This window comes from Brachyistius frenatus, unplaced genomic scaffold (assembly GCF_029030835.1).
Source record: "Brachyistius frenatus isolate BFR_SWC_R1_liver_20210118 unplaced genomic scaffold, ASM2903083v1 Contig_252, whole genome shotgun sequence".
Lineage (NCBI taxonomy): Eukaryota > Metazoa > Chordata > Actinopteri > Embiotocidae > Brachyistius > Brachyistius frenatus.
Genome location: NW_027210851.1, coordinates 57,630 through 73,261, shown reverse-complemented (window position 1 = coordinate 73,261; position 15,632 = coordinate 57,630). Strand labels below are relative to the sequence as shown.

General features: G+C 41.2%; 1 protein-coding gene across 1 annotated transcript; it reads left to right on the top strand.

Moving 5' to 3' along the window:
- Positions 1 to 8,761: 8,761 nt before the first annotated feature.
- Positions 8,762 to 15,545, top strand: serpine3 (serpin peptidase inhibitor, clade E (nexin, plasminogen activator inhibitor type 1), member 3). The gene is made up of 9 exons (XM_069720822.1): positions 8,762 to 8,773; positions 9,170 to 9,502; positions 11,206 to 11,433; positions 12,117 to 12,359; positions 13,431 to 13,629; positions 13,742 to 13,842; positions 13,953 to 14,039; positions 14,121 to 14,204; positions 15,385 to 15,545. The coding sequence occupies exons 2-9, from the start codon at positions 9,238 to 9,240 to the stop codon at positions 15,435 to 15,437; spliced, it is 1,260 nt and encodes a 419-aa protein (XP_069576923.1). The 5' UTR covers positions 8,762 to 8,773; positions 9,170 to 9,237; the 3' UTR covers positions 15,438 to 15,545.
- The last annotated feature ends 87 nt before the right edge of the window (positions 15,546 to 15,632 follow it).

Here is a 15,632-nt window from a genome sequence, read left to right as displayed (position 1 = left end):
TCTTCTCTCTTTTTTTTGGCCATTTTGGTGCAGCCTTATGTTAGCAAACACTTGCCTGCTCTCAGATCCAGTAGAAATAGAGTAAAAGATATAATTTGCTTGGAGTTGTGTTTCTGGCTCCCTGATGAATGTAATGTTTAAAATGTGCACTCCAGTCTCTCTCAGGTTCGGTTCTCGCCAACAAGAAAAATGTCTGGTTGTGAGATGTTCGACTTACACATAAGCTTTAGCTGCAAACTCTGTCCGCATGCTGTTCGGCGCTAAACAAGTGGACTACAGTGGGTTTATCAGTGTTGTTTAGATGTGAGGAGCCACCTGCTGCTGCTGGACACGAGGCTGATGAGGATGCTGAGAGTGAAGTAAACAGTAAATGTCCCTTTAAGACAAGAGCTACAGTATGAGATAAAACGGCAATCGTGATGAGACCTGCAAAGTTGGTGATGATGTTCTTATCGGAACAAACCCTTTGACTTTTAATGTGCGGAAGATACTAAAAGTCAGACCACAATACAGTCAGATGAACTGATTCAATAATCTAGCAGCACAAGCTATATAAGATGTCATTAGCTCTGAAGAAAAACATGCCTTTAAACAGCCTAAAAATGTGCTTAGTTTTATATATGCCTTAAGGTTCTTTTAATTGCCGAGTCTTTAATTTATTTTGAAAAATGGTCTTGATGAACTTTAAAATTAACTTAAGACCCAACAAGACCACTTGATAGGATATGGTTGTTTCTAATGTGAAATGTTTTTGGAATAACCTGTCAGGCTACAGTAAAGTCTGTTAATGCAACACAATGCTGCCCTCTTGTGCTTAACTTGGAGGCTAAAGATGTCATTTGAACAGGATTTTCACATCCAGTGATTTTATCATCTTGGTTTTAAACTTGTGAATAATTTCAGATAATCCATCATAGGTTTTTCAGGGCTCTGAAACGGTATCAGTGTGTGTCAGAGCAGTTTCACTGAGGTCTGTAACTCTCCTCTGTGTTTCTGTTTTAACGACCTCTTGTTTCAGCTCAGTCAAACCTGCGTCTCTGCACACTGTAAGCGCTTAAACAGGTGTGAGTCGGCCTGTGTGGTCTCCATACAGTCTGGAGAGGGAAACCCAATAATAGTGGTTGTCATGGCAAAGTCTCCTTGCAGTCTTTCAGAGGAGATGTCATCATCCACCAATCGAGAGCAGTATAATATATTGCCTCTACAGTTCTTTGGTTTCACATTGAGAAGTCTGGAAAACAGATCACTCTGGTGGTTGAAGCTCTGACATCCCTGAAAACCTTTTTTGTTGTTGTTCAGCAGTCAGAATTTAATGAAAACACTTGTTTTTGAAACAAAAAATCTTGAGTATTGATCTGAATTTTTCTACAGGAACACAAACTGATGAGCCTAAGGCTTGTCAGTGCTTATTAGAATTAAATTAAGCTCCAGCAGTCATAATCACTTCATTCAGATGTATATCCATCTGAGATGCTCATTGATATTCATATATTTATTTATCTATTAAGTAAAGCAAGTCCTTTACAGGGCAACATTTTCCACATTATCATACAGTACTTATAGAAAATTTTTAACAGGGTATGATGTGACTTACAGCAAGGACTCCTCTACACTTCCAGGGCTACTTGTACAACAGGGGGTGCTTCTGCAGCTACCAGAGGGTAAAAGAAAAGGTTTAGCGGTTAGCTATCTTGGCTTTTAAACGTAGATATTCTGATTTAAAAATTTTTTTTAAAGAAAGACGCTAATCCATCCATCTATCCACCCACGGGGGGCTGGAGCTTATCCCAGCTGACCTTTGAGGGAAGGCAGGCCACACCCTGGACACGTCACCAGTAAAAAAGATAATCTATGCACATGTTTGTGTTTAGGAGGAAAAACACACAAATGTTCTTCATGTTAAAAGGAGGTTTCAAAGGTTTTCTTCCTGTTAAAAGGGAGTTTTTCTTTCCTACTGTCAAAGGTTTGTTTTTCCTGCATTAATGGAGTTTTTCCTTTCTGCTGTCAGATGTTTTCTTCCTGTTAGAAAGGATTTTTTTCCTTTCTGCTCTTGAAGAACTTTTTACAGTTAAAAGAGAGTTTGTCCATCCCTCTGTCGGAGGTTGTCTTCCTGTTAAAAGAGCTTTTCCTTCTTTTCTGTTGTAGGTTTCTAAAGTGGGCCCCTATGACTTGTAGGTCCTCATAGATCTATACTGTACCTTAAAGGCAGAATACAGTCGTAACAAATGGCAGCAGATGGTGCCATAGTGCAACAGAAACTGTCTGAAAAGAGTACAGCTACTAATGCTCAGTTTACTAATCTGAATCTTTAGTCTCCCAAAATAAAACCACAAATGAAGTTATTCAAAATATTCACAGTATATTATGGAAGTTTTGTTTCTTTGTTGCACCAGAGAACATTTCAGACATTTCTTTAAAATGTATCTGCACTTTAAGTTTCCTACATCTTATCTGGTGTTATCGTCACTCCCCTCCACCTTCTTGTGCACAAAATAACAGAGCACCAACATTTTTCCCATAGTTCTCCAAAGCCATGCTCATGTCCCCGTGAGGTGATGCCTACGTGGGACACGTCCCCTCACGTCGCCTCTCTCCCAGTGCCAGCACTAGTGGCTCTAATCCGCCGTGGCGTACCTGGCAGATCGCTCTGGCGACACCGGCGTTGTTGCAGCCTGGCCCGGCCCCGCACACCAGCATCCCCTCTAATCCTTCCCCGGCTGAACTGCCCAAAGGCCCCGGAGCCTGAAGGGAAGTAGGGCACAGGAGGTGAAGCAGATTGAGTCAGTCAGTCACAGCAAACTGCATCTCTGCATCTCTTTTACAACTGTCTTGCATGTATTTTCTTGTTCCTTTAATCTTCTTTTTCTTCCTTGTTCTAACTTTTAACTTATTCTTCTGTTTGTTTTGTTCATTTTAACTTATTCTCTGGTTGTTGTTGTTGCTGTTGTTTTGTTCTTCTTGACGTCTTACTCGCTGATTTCCCTCTTCTTCTGTTGTTCTATGACTTGTTTGTTGATTATTTGTTGTCATTGTTTTTCTTGTTCTCTTGTGTTTTGTGGATATTCTGCACCATGACCTCAGTTCATTTTAATTTTCCCTGCAGGGTCAAAGGTCATTGGCTGGAGAGGGGACTGCGGTGAGGGGTCTAAATGGAGAGCCTGGGGATAGTCTCCACTAGTTAGGGCTTAAGTTGCTGCTACGTGGAGAAAGGCGGAGGCATTGCAGAGTCTCACAGACACTCATCAGTTAACATATTTGGATATGGACGGAAAAACTCTCATGGAAAAATGATAAGCTCCTGGAAACACAAGCTGACATGCACGTGAACATGTTGGGTGTTAGTGTCAGTGGACGTTTCACCGTGAGAGGCAACCTCTCCTCATCCCCTGTGTGAACCACAGGAGGAAATTCAGCTGCAGTTTTTCAACCAACATCATCTGGAAATTCTGCTTCACCTGCAAAATGTTTTGGAAAAGACTCAAAAGGACCAGAAAGAGATACAAACTGGTTGAAATAAAACAACCACAAAAAGAAAAAGAAACACAAAAAGACAAAGAAAACAAAGAGACATTAAACAACTACAAACAGACAAAAAATGACTGCCGAGGAGGAGGAGTAAAAAAAAAAACGTGATAATTATAAGTGGTATCTTGAGTTTAAAGAACATTCAAAAATAATTTCAAACTGTTAATACTGGTAATTGATGGAAAGAAAATAAGATTGTGTCATCTTATTTGCAAGTGGCTCCGGAAAGTTTCTTTTGTTTCCTTTTCGGCATCAAATTTACAACTCCTCTGTGTCCTTATCTTGTGACCTACAACTAACTCAGTATTACCATACGAAAACAGATACAAAGGAAATGGGGGTGACTGTCAATTGTTTGTCACACTTTATAAAAGCTGCCCTACGGAGGAGTGACGTTGAGCAATGCTGGGCATCCTTCTTTGAGTGTACATGTATTTGCTCCTTCTTGCAAGAATAAATGTCCGATATGTTTGATTTTGAACCAAGCCTCCGAGTAATTTTCTAACAGTAATATTAGAGCCAATAATGATTACACGTGGAAAAATTTTCAATTTATTGCACGGTTTGTGTTATGGTGTCCAGTTCTTCCTGCCACATTTCAAAGTGTCCTTGAGCAGATGGTCCTGATGTGCTTTGCTTAATAGCACATGCCATCAATGCGTGTAAGTGTGCCAGCGTTTAACAAGCTCCTACAAGTGGACAGCATCACAGTCTCTTTTTGTTCTTACCATGTAACAGAGCTGAGACTGAGACTGAACTCTAACATAAACAAAACAACGACTTGACTGCTCTGAGACATAACTTACATTCAAGAATCAAATTTTGTCCTGGTGAAAAAAATATATTTGGTGGTGCACGATGAAAAGTCAGTGGATCACCCAGCTCATTAGAATACATGGTCTGGGAACCATTAAGCTTATGCTAATCTATCTGGTTCTGTTATTTCTGAATTTGTTTCTATTGGTTCTATTTAATGACATTTGCTTTAGAGATGATTGGGCCTTCCAGCACTTGAAAAATGTAAATAAATTTCAACTGGATCAAGAGAACTGTGGTTTCTGGTGCGCTCCATCACCACCACACTTATGGCTTGCAGGTATTGTATAGCTACTTATTAAAAGTCTTCTATGTTTCAGCTGGGCAGGAAAATATTCAAATTATGTGTTACTTTAATGGTTAGCACTGTGAAACACTCAGATCTTGATTTGTCATTTGCTTTAAAAGACTCGAGACTGGACATGAAAGGACAGAACAGCTTTGACATGTAGAACAGAAGTATTGTCCTGTAGTCTGGTACAAACTGTGTCATGCGAGGATACCACTTCAGGCTGCCAGGCTGTCCTAATGAATTATTGACAACATAATTACCTGCACAGATAAGTGAGCGATTATTATGTTGGTCCTGTCAGGCTGAGGCCCTTCAGTGAGCGGCACTCCACACTGCTGAGTGACACCACGCTGCCCTCCGTCCTGACCACTCTGTGCAGCGGCCGCTTGCTTTGCAGTCTGTCCAGGGATCAGACACAGAGAGCACAAATCATTATTTCTACTTCACAAATGCGAACCTCTAACATTCTTCCTCGGATGGCCCCACGAGCGCCAAGATGAAAACTGCTGTTTATGGTGGCATCTTTTCAAATGATTGTCTTTGGTCAGTTACCGTGGCGTCTCATCTCCTCCGACAGAGGGGGAAAAAAAAAAAAAAATCCAAATTCCTGCCTTCAGAGTCGGAGCGTTGGGTTTTAAAGAATGTGGCGACTCCGTTTAATGAAGCCAAGCCACGGCTGCACTAATTAGTCAAGTCCAGTAATGGCTGGAATCCCCTGTTAGACAAAGCAGCCAAATACCTGATGGCTACCAATCATGCTCTCTCCTTCATGGGAAAAATACCCGCAATTTATTTTGCTGACTGTCGTGTCCCCAATTAAGAGGAACAGTTGAGGGGCAGATCACTCCACAGCAGATTGATTTTAGGTGAAATAAAGGCCACAATAAAGGCCATAATCAATTATTGACAACTCTTCATGTTTTGTTATTTTTAGAGATGAACATGTTGTATGTTGTGCTAAAATTATTCCATGTTAAATATTAGTAGGACACCTACATTAGCATATTTTGGTAAATTTGGCTCTTTACTGCAGAGTTTATGTCTCATAATCAAGTATTTTTTTTACTTTAAAGTAAAAAGTGAATTAGAGGAAAGTTCCGTGATTTAATCTGCTTCCTCTCACTGCAAAATCACTCCATTAAAAGAGCAGTTAAGACAGATTTTGTGGCAGACTCAGTAGAGCTTTATCTATGTAAAAGCTTTTGTCTTTAAAGACCTAATTCATTCACTCCAACTATGTTTCCCTACTTATGTATTATATTCTAATTTTTTTCTGGGGTTTGGCAAATGATAAGAACTGTTCTGTTTATAGCCACTCTAAAACACATATCTGAGTGTATCCTCTGACTTTCCCTTTGGCACCACAATGAATTTCACATTTGCAGATTTGAAAGAAAAATCTTGAAGTATTGTTCAGATTGTTGTGAAATGTGGTAGATATGTGTGTTTCCTTTAGGGTGAACCATCATCAGGTCATTTAATTTGACCTATACTTTGGTTTATAGTTAAATACATGCTAAACTGCTCGACATTTCCCATGTTCTTTACTTTGTATCATCCACTACTCTACTGAGTACTGCCTTTAGCATTGGGCTCAATGCACTGCTTTCAGCTTCACAGAGCTGCTCGCAAAGATTCTTGTTTCAAAATGAAGAAATCTGAATTGCTTTCAGGAAAGCCTTTTATCGTGATCTTGTTCAACATTTGAACATGTATGGTCATTAACAGATTTATTTATTGTTTATGCAGGAGTGTACAATCTTTTGTTGTTTTAATTCTCTCTAAATATGTTTGAGCTCAGTGCCGATGTATCTAAATTTAAGGACACTGATCATGTCTGCACGCAGTACTGACACAATATTTCCCGATGACTGAGAATCTGTTATTCATCCCATGTTGGAGCAGCAACACGTCCATGAGGAGTGAGTGCACATTCCACAGAATGATACCAATTAGAAACGCTGACGCAGCATTGATGCCCAGAGCAGAAAATGTCTTTTGATCATCACAACAAAAGGACAAATGACTTGTGTAATAGAATGGATGTCTTGGTGTTTGTGTCTGCGTTTCAAGGCCATAATTATAATATATTTTGGGGGTGGGGGTGGAGAGGGTGCATCCCCCATATTGAAATATGCACAAAATGCCTCCCTTACCCCAAATATATTGGTATGAAAACTACATATAATATTTTTTTGCAATGGCACAACAGGCAACCATCCGAAAGAATTATTAACAAATCTAATTACAAGTACGAACAAACTGCCGGTTCTAGTTTTACATGCAGTTTTGGAACATTTAAGTAGAGGCTAGTAAAGATAGCCTACTTAAAATAGGCTGGGACTCAAACCATTGGTGCACAACGTGGGACGGTGGTATATATACCAATCACAGTCACAGTGCACAAAGAAATATTAAACAGAAAGGCAGAATAAACAGAATAGCATTAGTCAGTTCATAATATAGCTGTCCCTAAATCATAAATAAGCCCCCACCACCCTACCTTTAGCTGCACTGGTGATAGTTAAGCCATGGTATGTGTTTGTCAGAGTGAACCTGGTCACGAGAGGAAATTTCAGCAGGCTTGTGGTTCTTGTGCTTGTGATTTGTCCAAGTGGTGTTGCTGTATTGCTCAACTGCTGCAGGTAGTCAAACACTTTACTGTCTTTCGAGTCCAAAAGTATTACAAAGTGGAAAACTAGACTGCATGAAGACTACCATTGGCAGCCCATTGGGATTTGTCCCAGTATGCCTGATGGCTAGTGCACCACTGTTGTTATAAGAGAGACCAATTATATAGCAGATATTTTGACTTGTCGTTGTAGGGAAAGCACAGGTGTATTAATGATTTCTGCATCCCATTAAGGGGAGGTCCTGCTTTTGTGGGAAGTGGCAACCAACCTCGATGACACCCATGACTGCATGAACTGATGTTTTGAAGCCTCTAGTTTGGCATTTTGGCTGAGGTTATCTTGGTGTTTTGGACAAACTGGAGAGGAGCAAGTGATGGATCTGACTTGATCTGACTGGGAACCTGAAGACATCGGTTGACCTATAGCAGAAACCTGAGTGCCCCCAAAGCCTGTCAATCAAACAATCGGACAAACCCCTAAATGGCCTACCACTTTTTGAAGCCTACTATTTCATCAACTATGGGATTATTTTCAGATGGCCCACTAGAACACTAATCAGAAAGAGTGAATTGTGAAGTAAGTAGTGAAGTAGTGAGTAGTGAAAAATAAAATGTTGCCTACTTTGTATTTCATGAGAAGTTCAAGGAGAGTCTTTGGTGCCAGAAGCTTTTTGGAGCGAACCCCTTGCGGCCCTTGGTGGTATTGCACTCTATGGAACTTTTGCATAATTGGCTAAATCCAATTTCATTTGAAGTCTATAAATCAAAGGAGAGGTGAGGCTACTTCTTCCTCTTCTGTTGGACTGAAGGCAAACAGGACAGGACAACTGACACCTGGGGTGGTATTAAGATAGCCAACTTTAGCAAACATCTGTGCAACACAGACAACTTTGACCTAACTTCAACACTTATTCTGTCTGATTTTGTGTATAAGTTTTAAACTAAAAAAAAAAATCTTGTATATTGCTCCTTTAAAGTCAGGTAGGCTGTTGGGACAATTTGACCTCACTGGCACTTTACCATCATTTTAAAAAAGGCTGGCTAAAATGTGGTTATAAAGTGTCAAAAGAGCTATTAAAAGTTCGCAAAGAGCATATAATAAAATGTCCAGGGAATGTGCATGCATGCCTGCCCTGCTGCGCTATGCGCGCGGTTGTGGGTGTTTTTTCCTCTCTGCCCGGTTTGGGATTTGCTGGTCGGTGACATGCCTCCCTCCGCCTGGCTCCTTATAGCCACGCGGAGGCAGGAATCCCGGACGAGTGGTACGGACATCGCCGACGGAGACCGCAAACACGGAGAGGAGTGTTTCCCCTTTAAACACGGTCTTATGACTGCGGGCTGCTTCCAGTGAGAGAAACGACAGGAAGCAGAGGCTGACTGCCGGGGCACCGCACAGCACCGACCTCAGTGACAAGAAGCCCGGAACAAGCGAGTGGCGGACGGGGACAGACAGGACACAGCTCCCCTGCTCGGGCTGAATGGTTGGTGACAGTCAGAGAGAACAGCTGGTACGCAGGTACGACCCATCACCTGCACGACTTATTATGTCATCAGTTTACGATTAAATTAACGAAAATAGACCATTACATCATGTATATTTACATATAGCCTATCTAAACTCAAACTTGATTCATCAGCTGAGACTTCTGGTGTCATTGTTTTCACTTAAGATCTATAATTTGCATCCTCTCATCCTGCACCCTAAGTGAAAGTAATTCAACAACTCAATTGTATGTTCTACTACAAGGAAAGTTTAAAGCTTTCATTTGTTAAGCCTGTTAACACAAAGTGTCAAAGAAGAAAGACGTATTTGTGCAGACAAATGGCCAGAGTAAGTGTCAGTTGCCTGCTGGTTGACCTCATTGACCTGAGTTGCTTATTGGCTTTCTCCTCTGGTCTGACAGGTTTTTGTTCTTCGGGCCACCTGTCGCACCCTGTGGACACTTCCCTCTCCTCCTGCAGCGCTGAGGACATGCGTCGTCTGCCAGTGGCTTCGCTATTCATGTGCTTCTGGTTGGTGGAAAGGAGCCACTGTAACGGCAGCCTGCAGGACAGCATGAGAGAGCTGCACACCAGGTTTGCCGTCAGCCTCTACCACACCCTCACCGAGACGGAGAACAACTCCAACCTGATCATGTCACCAGTGAGCGTGTCCCTGTCTCTGGCGCTGCTGCAGCTGGGTGCCAGGGGCAACACGCTGGCTCAGCTGGAGGGAACACTGGGATACAATGTGAATGGTAGGAGTCATCTTGGTTGTTTTTTTTTACAAATATCAGGATGAATGAGGGGGGCAGGGGTTTGCATTCAGGTAGCATTAGTAGTTCCTTATGCTGTGCGAGTGAGGCTGGAGAGGTTGTTGGTGGCCCTCAGTGCTGTTGGTACCAGGTGGTGTGGAGCGGTGCTGCTACTGCTGCTGGCCCAGCAGAGCTCAGTGGTGTCTGGAGCCATAATACCTGCCTTCACACCAGCTCTAATCTCATTAACCACTTCTGCAGCTCGGCCTTGAGGGTCGGGAGGTCAGTGTGTTTAATTACAAACCAAATGAGAGTTGGAGTTGCTGTTTCCATTCATCTCCGAGATGTGACCTCACTTGTCAGGCAGGGATGGAAACTGATTACTTTAGGCTCTATTTTAACAGGATACCTCAACCGTGAAGTAAAAATGATTCAGTGTGACTTCCATTTTCAACTAACCTCAGCTTTAACATCAAAATCGCACATGTTTGCAACTAAAACTTCATAAATTATCAAGTGTTTTGGTTAATGCCAAGCACCATTTCTCTGAGCCCAAAACTCAAAGCTACTCAATCTGTGATGATATAAAATAGCAAAAAACTGAAACTATTTGTAATTTTTGCTTCATAAATGACTTAAATGATGAATCAATTATCAAAATAATTGGCTGAGGACTGAGGGTCAGTCTGTTTTTGTTATGTTCAACACTGCTGCAGAGGACAGAGGCCACTCTACGGTAGAAATCCCCCTGCGACTTCTTATAGGGTATCCTCGTTTGTCTCATACAGTGCCTGCTTTTCTCACATTTATTATAAGACAAATGACGTGCATTTACAAAAACACTATATGCAGAGGCTCGTGGTGGTAGGTAACTCACAAAATGAAGAAATACTTAAAAGAAGAGTAACAAAACATCAAAAACATAAGAATTTTGGAAGAAAATCAGCATCTTTTTAATATTAATAACATTTTATCAGCACAAGATTAAAACTTGAGTCAGTTCTATGTTCTTGGCTGCACCTCTGAACATTTTACTGCTGAATCTTAAGCATAAAGAAAGACGAGAATCTCAGATATAGAGAAAGATACAAGAAAAAAAAGATTAAAAAGGAAGGTTATAGAAAATAATAATAATAAAACATAACATCTACTCCCTTGTCAAAACAAAGCAAGACAAAGAATAGAAATTGGAATTCAAGTATGGCAGGGGACCAACCTTCAATTTACTGCTTCTTTTCATATTACCTGATGTGGACTCCTGCAGATGTTGCAGCCATGAGAGAATCTGTGTTTGGATCATGTTTTGTACAAATGCTTGTAGCTCATCAGATGAGAAGATTCACGTGGTCTGCAGCGCTCACCAGGCTGAGAGAAGCAAAACTCAGATTGAGTCAAACAAGCATTTTGTGTGTACGATCCTGCAGAGATGTGGTGTGAATTTAGGTAAATTGTTGCTGAAACAAGTTAGAGGGGAACAACAAATGTTGCAGGAATTTCACAATAAACTTTTTTTTCGCAAGTTTCAAACTTGATGTGAATTGTATTTAAGTAAGAGAGCCGATGATCAGGTGTTAAAACAGAGCTAATTGTTGATATATAATGAAACTCCTGTTAAACAAGGTGAACTAGATGAACAGATCATTTTCCTACACCGTGTAACGCACCAGCCGGTCTGACCTGCCGCTCTGTGTGGCTCTGTCCTGCAGACGCCCCGGTACAAGACTTCCTGTTGCACTCGCAGGGCGACATGAGCAACACCAGCCAGGGGATGTGGCTGCGGCAGACCTGCACATTATACATCCAGAGTGGTGTCCAGCTCCTGTCGGAGTTCACACAGCATGCAGCAGCCTGGGCCAACACCAGCGTGGTCCGAGCCAACTTCAGCCAACCCAGCCGCACTCGCAGCCAACCAGAGGGAGCAGGACATGACCACGGTAATCCAGACAGCTTCATAAAGCAGTTACAGCTCAAATTATCATTATTCTTATATTGAAATTCATCAAGTTAACCTGCCTTTAGTGAATTGACAGAGAATGATCATCATTATTATCAATTCTGTGGTGCCTTTCAGCATGTTTAAGCACCTTGTTTTGGTTTTATGCACATTTACTGTAATTTAGTCTACAGCAGTTTTTGTGTGTGTAACCAAACACCAGATAAACCCATCATCAAATTGCAAACAAGTCTGAGAATAAATGAATATTTAGACAGATTGAGCTCAAATTTGACTCCAGTGTGACGATGATGATGGCTCTGTTTCTTCTGCATGTGTAGCTAAGTAAGGGGGTTCCTAACATGTCAGCCATAAAAACAAATAGAGTGGTAACATAGCTTGTTATCGAGTTCCTCTGCCCCCTATTGATGAAAAAAAAAAGTTTATGCACCTTTAATTTCCCTAAATCTAAATATCAGAGCAGTGTTTTACAATTGTTTTTCTTCTGAGCCCTTCGACGATGATAAATGAATTTGCAACTTCCAGATTATGATCATCTATACTTATAACAACAATTTTATGCTATCAATTACAGTTGTTTTCGAAGATATGTTACTGTCATCCATTGTATTTACAACCCATGCCCTTTATAATAAACTTTGACCATCCCTTGTTACCTCATAGATGATTCGTGGTCCCCTCAGTCAGGAAGCAGCAGTGGCGAGCTGTCGGGCTCAGGCGAGGCCCAGGCAGAGGCCCTATGGTGGGGACACCGGCTGCAGGTGGCCCTGGTCAACACTGTGGCCTTCAGGGGCATCTGGCAGAAACAGTTTCTGTTCACCAACACCCAGAACCTGCCCTTCATCCTCTCTGACGGCAGCGCTATCAAGGTGCCCATGATGTACCAGGCTGCAGAGGTCAGCTTTGGTAAGAGTCCATCAATCCATCAGTCCATCAGTCCATCAATCCATCAGTCCATCAGTCCATCAATCCATCAGTCCATCAGTCCATCAATCCATCAGTCCATCAATCCATCAGTCCATCAGTCCATCAATCCTTCAATCCTTCAATCCATCAATCCATCAGTCCACCACCATCAATCCATCCGCCCACCCGCCCGTACCATCCATCCACCATTAAAAATAATTTTTCAAGCTGCTATAATCAATAATTGTATTTGAACTAATAAGTCATATGGATATGTGTATTGTTGCCATTAACTACCATTAAGGGACCCCTTCAGTAGCTGTGTTCAGCTCTGGAAGTTTTTACAGTAGCTTCAGCTTACCACTCAATGTTTCAGAACTCTCATACTGCTCATTTCCGGATGTATCAGGTCTGCATTCAGCAGAGCCCACGAACCATTAGGAACTAACTGAAGAACATAGCAGAGCATTTAACAGTAATTTTATGTGACTTTATGTGAAGCAGATGCTTCCCTACTACAAGAGGTTGACAAAAAATTACCACGCTAATTCTGAAGCTTTGTAACACAAAAAAATGGAATTTTATGAGTGACAGTTTTGATTATCATCCATGTTTTGTGTTCACGTGAGGAATTACTGGATTTCCTTTCACTTTATACTCTATTTTGACAGCTTTCTAAATAATTGATTAACCCCTCGCTGCATCGCCCCAAATTGTTTACGTGTCATTTTTGTGCTGCATTTCTAAGCAACTTGTGTTACACAAGTTGCTTAGAAATGCCTGAATCCATCCATTTCATGTTTAGGCTTTAGACTTTGAATCTAATGCACATAAATAAGCTTTAAAAAAAAGAAAAAGGGTTTGTTCAGTTTAAGCTGTTAACCAGGATTCTGTGGTGTAGGTAGGTAGGTAGGTAGGTAGGTAGGTATATACTTTATTACAGGTTACAGGTTTACAGGTTAATGAGCCTTAAATAAATGTGTGTAAAATTAGGTGGCAATAGGCGACTGCTGAAAGTTGTTAAACAGAAACACTTCATTTCTCCCTTTGACTGTATTAATCTCCCCGCAGGTCAGTTCAGGACAGCATCGGACCAGCGCTACACCGTGCTGGAGCTGCCGTTCCTGGGCCGATCCCTGAGCCTGCAGGTGGTCCTGCCCAGCGAGAGGAAGACTCCGCTGTCCTCCCTCGAGTCCCTGCTCACCGCACGGCAGCTGGCGTCCTGGGACACCGGCCTGCGCAGGACCAAAATGGACATTTTCCTCCCCAGGTGAGGATCATGCATGTAGAGTACAGATTAAGACTTTTAAAAAGCATCTGCAGGTTTTGTTTAGAAAAGATGGAGAGGCAGTAACAAACAAAATTATATCTGGTATTTACAGATTCAGGATGCAGAACAGGTTCAACCTGAGGTCAGTGCTGCCTGCTCTGGGCATCAGCGACGCTTTTAACCCGACAGCAGCAGACTTCACTGGAATATCAGGTCAGTTCATCAGTTCATTACAAAATACATTCAAAACATTTATTTAAACTGCAGGTCAAACCATTGCTGCGTCTCTGCTGGTAGCTGACTGTGTTTTTAACTTCCTGCAGTGGAGGAGGGTCTGTATGTGTCTGATGCCTTCCATGAAGTGAGAATAGAAGTCACAGAGGACGGCTCCAAGGCAGCTGCTGCTACTGGTGAGAAATGTCTGGTGCAAACAGAGCAGAGTGACAAGTTCATTTTGAGGTTGTTAAAAAATAACTTCTCATCCTTTGCAGCTATGGTGCTACTCAAACGATCCCGGGCTCCCGTTTTCAAGGCAGATCGTCCGTTCTTATTTCTACTGCGACAGATTAACACAGGTATTTGTTTCACTCTGCAGACACCTCAATCTAGTTCGAAAAGTCCACTCAGCGAGGTCACATCATAACACGTTTTGGCTTGAATTTAATGTGAAAATCACATTTGCATGAGTTGTGTAATCCCTTACAGTAAACATCATGTATATAGAAGGCACTGATCACACCTACTGCTGCCAGAATACTCACAGGGGAACAATACTGTATGTGTGGTAATTCTCTGCTGATAACAGTCTCCAACAAATGCACTATTTACTCCTGTTTGAGTACCATTTGTTGACAAAACTACAAATATGGCAGAGAATCACTTAGCATTTTTCAAAAATGAAACTATAGTAGGAGTATAAACTGTGGGCTTTATTGCATGGCGTGGGGATGGGGGGTGGTGGTGGTGGTAAAAGTTTGTATTTGTACAAAATATCTTAGCTCTAACATTAGGCTGGGCTTGAAGATACCCACTGTTCAGACGGAGAAGGAAAAAAGGAGTCCATTTTATTACAGCTGTTGGTCTTGGAACAACCTGCAGGCTCGACTTAATCTGCCTCCCTTATCTCTAACGTTTGAAACAAAAGCTAACAACAGTTTTTACTTGCTGTAATTTATAATTAATTTAGCCAGTACATTTAACCTCTGCAGAATTTGTTAAGTTTTGTTTGGTATTTCATTGTATATATGCATCAAAATGCCCTTTACTGTCTTCTTGGTCAGGTCACCGTTCAAAAAACAATTTAATCTCAACTGTTTTTTAACCTGGTTTTAAGGACGTTCAGATTAATATATTTTTGTTTAGGCTTGACAAAAAATGTTGGCAGACATCATGTTCATTCTGCTGGATTACATGAAATAAGCATCATGTATGCTCCTGATTTGAATAAGAACATGTACTGAAACTTATTGCGTTCAGGTAGAACATTTAAAAAATGCTTCTCATCTCTGTCTGCATGATTTATAATAGGGATATAAACATTTCTAATTTGGCAGCCTCTAGTGGCAGCACTAAAAAAAGACCCATAAGAACTGTCATGAATCAGCAAACTAAAACTTACAAAATCACAATTAAAAAGATGGTAGATTTAAAAAAAAAAATTTAAAAAAAAGATTTAACTTTAAGTGGAAAACTTGGATAGGAACCATTAAAGCAAATGTCTTTAACCTTTTGAATTTTATTTTTATTCTGTTGCAGGATCCATCTTGTTCATGGGGCGAGTAATGAACCCAGCAGATCAAGCACCCTGAAGACCTTCTACATGCACACTCACACAGTCACACACTTCTTAACCTACTCATTTCACTACTGGTATTTATTTGTGGACCCAAAGTAGGGTCCACGGACACTTCAGGAAGAGGGACATTATTTTTGTACATACCTGTAAATAAAATTTTAATATGTTTTTACACGTCGGGGTTCTTTGATTCTTTCTTCCAATATTG

Coding starts and splice junctions, on each gene's coding strand:
- serpine3 (XM_069720822.1), top strand. CDS start 9,238: ATGCGTCGTCTGCCAGTGGCTTCGCTATTCATGTGCTTCTGGTTGGTG. Junction 12,360..13,430: donor GGCTGCAGAGGTCAGCTTTG/GTAAGAGTCCAT, acceptor ATCTCCCCGCAG/GTCAGTTCAGGACAGCATCG. Junction 13,843..13,952: donor AGACTTCACTGGAATATCAG/GTCAGTTCATCA, acceptor AACTTCCTGCAG/TGGAGGAGGGTCTGTATGTG.